This window comes from Biomphalaria glabrata, chromosome 9 (assembly GCF_947242115.1).
Source record: "Biomphalaria glabrata chromosome 9, xgBioGlab47.1, whole genome shotgun sequence".
Lineage (NCBI taxonomy): Eukaryota > Metazoa > Mollusca > Gastropoda > Planorbidae > Biomphalaria > Biomphalaria glabrata.
In genome coordinates this window covers 17,216,211-17,223,179 of record NC_074719.1, presented here as the reverse complement: position 1 = coordinate 17,223,179, position 6,969 = coordinate 17,216,211, and the positions used below count along the sequence as shown (strand labels likewise).

General features: G+C 36.3%; 1 protein-coding gene across 1 annotated transcript; it reads right to left on the bottom strand.

Annotated features, from left to right (window-relative positions):
• Positions 1 to 1,133: 1,133 nt before the first annotated feature.
• On the bottom strand, positions 1,134 to 4,534 carry LOC106064712 (uncharacterized). The gene is made up of 2 exons (XM_056040028.1): positions 4,475 to 4,534; positions 1,134 to 2,595 (listed from the first exon to the last, which is right to left on the bottom strand). Exon 2 carries the CDS (start codon positions 2,581 to 2,583, stop codon positions 1,276 to 1,278), a length of 1,308 nt encoding a protein of 435 aa, XP_055896003.1. The 5' UTR covers positions 2,584 to 2,595; positions 4,475 to 4,534; the 3' UTR covers positions 1,134 to 1,275.
• Between the last annotated feature and the right edge of the window lie 2,435 nt (positions 4,535 to 6,969).

Genomic DNA, 6,969 nt, shown 5'->3' with positions numbered 1-6,969 from the left:
CAAATTGTTGAGATCTTTCTTTGTGAGTCCAGAAACATTTTCTTGTTATTGTATTATCAGTACTCTTGCTGTTGTCTGTCTGCTGTTGTTTGTTAACTCAAGCTGGTGGTGGATTTGACTTCATGTTAACAGGACTAGGAAATGTTTCAGACTAGGAGATTGTGTGAAATGCTGAGAGCTACATGATAAACTTCAATTTATAATTACAGAAAGTTATTCACTTTGCAATGAGCTCTTGAAAATACAGCTTAGAATTATTAAGTCAGTTCTACTGCTTTTGTTAATATTTTAATAATGTAGTAGGTGTTCCCCTTAAAAAGGTTTTTTTTTTTATTATTTTGATGCCCATGAGTTACCTGGTATTCTAAGTGTAAAATTTGCTTCTGTCAAGAAGTAGATATGTAGTGAAGAAATAGAAGCCCTTGCAACTCACAAAAACAGCCTATATACATTCGTCTTATTTGTAGAGCAAACGGACGTTCAATTCAAGGGATATAATTCAATTAATTTCAAGAATGAAAAGTACTAGCTTGATTGTGTTTCTTGGTGAACATAACCTTACAAAATCTAATGTTACACTAGAGATAAAGGCAACATTAAATATTTACTTATTTGTATCCCTAATAAAATGGATCCATAGATTATCTAGATATGTAATAGTGGCTATGTTACACACTTAAAGAGTTCTCCCTTATTTGTAACAGTCATTAAAGACAAAAGTAAAAAAAAATCTAAAGTAGTAATATGCATTAATAAAACAAAATACATTTACTGCTACAGGAAAGTTCGACTGTAACTAAAATAAACCAAAAACATATGAATACTTAGCCTTCTGGACCAGCTACATTATGAGAGGGTCAGCCACAAATAGAACAGACTTAGGCTACAGTTAACGCCTTTACAGCTTGACGGTTTCGAAAGTCTTCAATGTCCTGTTGGTGTCCTGCTCTCAAAGCTCTGTCTATGCTAAAAGTACCAAATGATTTTCGCAGGAAATACAGGCAAGTCTCTTTTTATATTCCCACCCCATTTTGTAACAACGATCAATAAGCATAACATAAACAGCTCAAGATAGTGAAAAGAATCTCATTTCCTATGAAACACAAATATAGGACAACTCTTACAAATATATATATCAGGTAATAAAATGCTTTATTCACTATCGATATAACATTGTAATAACAAAAGAAAGGAAGGAATGTTGAATGAAACGAGTCTCAAAGTTTTTTGGTGAGAACCTTGGATAAAGAGATTGAGTCCCTGACCTCTGTTTGGCTAAACTCGTTCTTCGTAATAGCACAGCAGTAAGTGGACATCGTTGATCTGACCGTCTGGATGCCAGTCATTGTCATAGGCATCAGCATTAGTGGTGTCCGTGTCGAAGACCATGAGCTCGGGAGTGACCTTCATGCCCACCACATCCTGGCATGTGCCCTTGAATCTGTATAAGTAGAAGGGGCGGGCTTTCGGGAGGTAGACGGGGTGGAAAGGGTCGCTGTCGTTGCGGCAGCAGTAAAATATTTTGGCAATAGCTGCTGTATAGGTGCCGTCAGGAATAGCTCCTGTGGTGGCACCCGCGGAGCCGGTTCTTTCTTCGTTCCACTGGATTGATCCGGTTTCGAATCCAGTCGGGCATTTATCTCCCTTGCGGTTGATACAGTAAGATCCTTTCGGCCAAGCCGCTCCTGGGGAGAGAGTGGTTGAAACACAGAAGTGTTGATACATGAAGTTGTTCGTTCCGGCCCTTTCAAGGACAGGAGCCAAAAGATGGGAATTTGTTGAAACCTGGTCGTAATTCCGGTCAGTCGACTCAGTGTGAATCTTGACTAAGCCTGTTGTCCAGATGGCTCCAACGTTGTTCGGGCATCCTGCTTGAGGCGATAGAAGAGCATACGTGCCTTCAGGCCAGTACTGGAGGACTCCGGTCTCCATCAGCCTGTTGACATCCTCTCTCAGCGCAGACAGCTCTCCCCTCAACGTGTTCTCCAGGATGTCATTGTTGCTGGCCTCTTCCCTCCTCAGGTTGTTCAGCAGCGTCTGGAAGTTGCTTTCGGAAGCCGCCACCCTGGCATCGCAGTAGCTCTTCATTTCTTCCTTCTCCCTGATCAACAGTTCCAGCACGTCGTTGGCTGTGACGTTCGTCTCCAGGATGGACACGATGGGCGACTTCTCCGTGATGATGTCTTGGGTGATCGAGAAGCCGATTACGTCACACCGATAGTGACCATAGAGATCAGGTGTGGCCACGGGCCATAGAATCTCGACGAACGAATCATCAAGGGTCTTGATTGCACCGGACACAACGACGCCGGAATTCAGGCCGGAGGTGTGGACGTTGTTCTCGTTGTCTCGTATCTCCGCCACCACAGAGAAAGGCTCCGTCGTTTTCTGGTGCAAGATGCGGATCATTGTGATCTTCTCAAGAGAACTTAAAGAGCTCTCTCCCCAGTAGCTGCAAGTGACTGTCACATTATGGGTAATGCCTGTTTCTACTCTTGTAGGGTTGATGGTCACCAAGAATGAGGCCTCAATGGCGGCAAAACAACTAAAAGAGGACAGCAAGAATGTAAACTTTCTCGACATGTTTCTGGTCCACTGAAATCAAGAAAACATAAACAAATATAGAATACCGTATTTTTGTAAAACAGAATTCTGTCCTTATAACATTATAGAGCAATTATTTTCATCTTAAAAGTTAATATATGCTAGATTTTTTAAAAAATATAAATATTTTCTAATCCTCTAGCTAAATTTTTTCTTTCTGCTTTGAAATATTATAACGGTCAAAGTAAAATTTTCCCAATGTGGCCAACGAGATAGTAATTCTTTTCCTTACGATATAGATTAACTGTTAATTTGTTTTGTTCTTGTTATATTGTTATCAATTCTTTCTTATTATCTACAAGACTTTATGGAACTTAACCGTTTAGTTTGAAAACTGGATGACTAAAAATTGCTTATTTGTCAGTGAATGTTGTTTATCCTGAGATAAAAGGAAAATTAGTTATCTTTTGTACAGAAAAATAAAAACATTGAATTCCCTAAAATATACCTATATCTTTAATAGTGGGAAGTAGAGAACTCTGAAATAAGATACTACATTAAGGTTCGTGAGGCGCTTCAATGACATTAGCTAGACTTTCTAGGGAGATTTCAATAGTTTGTGTGTTTGGAGATTCATAGCAATCAATAGCAAAAAATAATACTTTTCAAAGTCAATGCTTATCTAAGGGAAAGAACCACTAATTACTGTCATTAGCTGAAAATTACAGAGTTTAGCTTTCTTTCTGCTATATAAAACAAAATTAATTAATTAGTAATAAATTATTAATCCATTGGTTAATTTTTGGATTGATTCGCATATTGTCATCAACTAAGAATAAGAGAATGGGAGGGGGAAGAAAAAACGTGTCTAATCGTAATAAGGGGATTAAATTCATATATTTTCTCCGCATTTCTCATTAAGTAGCATTTATTCCCCTTATTTCGATATCAAAATAATTAATCACCAACAATTAATTAACTAATTGGATACTTTTTTAAATTGATTCATGTCTTGTCAGGTTCAATATATTTTGTACACATTTTTAACTTGAGGAGAGAATAGGAAATGGGAGAAAAAAACATGTTCAAACTTTTTACCAGACTGACAGACAGAGTTGATATAAGCTTTGTTAAAATACATTTTAACGTCCTAAAAAACGCATTTAAAAGTGTATGGGTTTGTGGATGAATCAAAACAGGACGGCATTACTAATTGCGGGGGCCAATTTAATGAATGCTTGTGAGGTCCCTCTTCTAAATTTGTTTACAATTAAAAAAAACTGTTACTATTAATTTGGTCATTATATCAGCATTTATTATAAAACGTGCATAGGAAGCAACTCAAATGCAATTTGCTCCAGTGGATTAATTAATGTTACTTCAATCGTATGATAAACTAAGTATATTAACCCTTTAAGTCCTACATCTTTAAAAGCCTGTGACAAGAGCCATGATGTGCTCAATGTAAATTGCGGGGCTCCTATCAGGTGAGGGGCCCAATTTGGAGCAATCGGTCATACCAGCCTAACGTCAGCCTTGGAACAAAAAGGTGACATTCGTCTGATACATGCTCCAATTGCTCGGTACAGCTTGCTGCAAAAGTTGATGATGTTTCAGACTAAAATCAACTGTTAGAGCCCAGCACCTTACCTGGTAATCCTCTGAAACCTTGAGTCACACTGTACAGTGAAATTATAATAAGACACAAGAACTTGTCATTAACAGCAGGTAGATTTTTAACAAAATACGTGGGAGAAAGGTAATTAATGGATTACCATTCTAATAACACGTTTATACGACCTTACTTTCAGTAGAAGGGGAAAAAAACACGATTATGATATATCAGTATTTAATCTAGCCAAAAAACACCAGTTTAAATACTACATAATGACATACAACTTTGTATTAAAAGAATATTCAGTATTTTTACATGATAACAACTTCTCTGATAAGCCAGAAGTTGAAGTGCAGCGCTATCTTGGCGAGTGTACACATTAGATTAGTAGAACTAATCTAGACACACTAAAGTAGCAATAATACATAAAACACTAAATCATAACTTACAAAACCCAAACTGATAAACTGTGTCTGTATATTGGCGGGGCGATGTATTTATTCTTAAACATTCCTAGCTAATCAAACAAAATTAAAAGTTATTGAATTTTAAATGTAGCCCCTCTCCATCATAGTAGATCCAGATCCAATAATACCAGACATTCATGTTGTGTTTTGTTAATTTAAATTTGAATCTAATAATTAAATATAGAGCTACATGGAAACCTAAGCCGACGCTCGGATATAAAAATATAAATGTAAACAGCGAACAGATTATGATCTACACCCAGAACTATATATACTAAATCTAGACTGGACATGGAGACTTTTTAACACTACAAAAATGACGTGAAATTTTTTTTAGAAGTTGGATCAAGGCGTTGTTTTGTATAGTAGTTGAAAGAAGTAAAGTTGTTTTGTTTTTTTTTCAACCCTAACCTATGTAGCATATAATTTAATTTTTAGATCTAGATCTAGCAAATGAACATGAAAAAATAAGAGTACTCTCGTCTCATAATTATTATTTTGCAGTTTTTAGATACATAATCAACCCGCCGCTGGTCGAAATTCATTTCCGTAACACTGCAGGCTAAAACAAGAACTAAGCCCTTCTTATGTAGTGTAGATCAACAACCAATGCAATGGACTAAACATTGACACATTATCACGCAATGACTTTGGAAGGTCCAAAGGATTCATCTGTGACCTTCTTCAGACTCAAGTTTTATCTTCTCTCCTTCAACCTTTTATCTCTCCAGATATTTGATTATCACTGAGTGGTTAATAACTGTGTGAGTGTGTGTTTGTTTGTGTGTGTGTGTGACTGTGTAAAAAAAAAACCAGGCTGGAGTGGGGTAGTGAATAATAAACAACATAATGAACATATTTAGTAGATTTCTCTTTTCATTGGTTATTCATCATCTTAAATTCCGGGTTTTAGTTACCTTATTCACCACCACCAAATAAAATTGTACTATATGCATCAATGTTCCTTTTCAATCATCCCGATGTGCTATCATTATAAATATTCTTTATAAATCATCTTTTTTTTAAAAATATGTTATACCCATATTTTAGTTTTTAAAAAAAGGATATTTTTGACTTTGTGGAAGGTAAAGTCCTGGGTAGACGCACTACCGTCAATCGGGGGTTGCATGTCTATATTACGAAACGCTCCAAGCGGACACTTCTTAAGTACGACAATGTTGCCAACCCTAAGATTGAAAGTTTTGTCATTAAAAATGTGGGGGGGGGGGGGGGAAAATACAAAAACGTACAAGCTTCTAACCCATCGAAATTTGATTGTTTTTTACAAATCTCTGTGGGAAAGGACTCTCTTGTAGAGGTCCCAGGGGCATAAACCCCAACTGTCCTCCCTTATATCTGGCCCTGCTGACCAGGGCGACGTACTGCACTTAAGAAATACTCACAAGATCTACTACTTACTACTTAAATATATCATGTCATATGAAACACGCGCCAAGGTTGCCAAAGAAATGTAAACAAGTGATTTTTGTATACACTGGCTTCTGGTAGCTTTGAGTTTCCACACAGAAGTGTAAATAATGTAGGGGAGATAATCCATTTTCGGTACAGAAGATTCAGCAACTCACGTTTTTCAACGGAGCTTGTATTAATGATCTAATCAGTTCATTAGGTCTATAAGTTTCAAATTTAATGTTTAGTCTACTACTTCTGTGTGTTTATTATTGAATTAAAATTTCATTATGTGTTATTAAATGAAGTTCAATTTTCGTGATTTCAACTTGGGAAATTAATTTTTTTTGAATTTTTTTTTTTTAAAGTTATTTTGTTTTTTTATCACTAGTACATTTTTAGGCATACAAATGGATAGCCGCTAGGGTCATCAGAGTTAACTTTTGAACACAAGACATTTCAAATACCGAAAACCATTAGAACACCATTTCTACTTTTCTAGTACGTGCAAGATGGACTACCTAATTACATCGACCATACAGCCTTGGAAGAGACAATAATTTGACCGCTTTATTGTTAGAAGAGGTCATTGAATTGCCCATGAAAGATGGGAAGTGACCAGATTTACACGCATTGATTTACCAACCAAACCAGTCAAGTAACAAGAAATAATAGTGCTATCTTTGACCTTTGTTCTATCTACATAACGCAGAGATAACAAACATTTTATCAAAGAAAAATTAGATTGTAATAAAAAAATTGACCAAAGATTTGTGGACAATTATTTCTGGCCCTTTGGTCCTCAGATTTATGGAGATAATTTTAAGATATACTTAAAAAAGTAAACAAGATGAATAGCTAAATGCGTCTGAGGCCACCATATATCTAATAATGAGGCATCCGTTGTAATTACTTGTAATACAGGCACAATGC

Bases quoted from the DNA above. Each gene is read 5' to 3' on its own strand.
- LOC106064712 (XM_056040028.1), bottom strand. From the start codon at position 2,583: ATGTCGAGAAAGTTTACATTCTTGCTGTCCTCTTTTAGTTGTTTTGCC.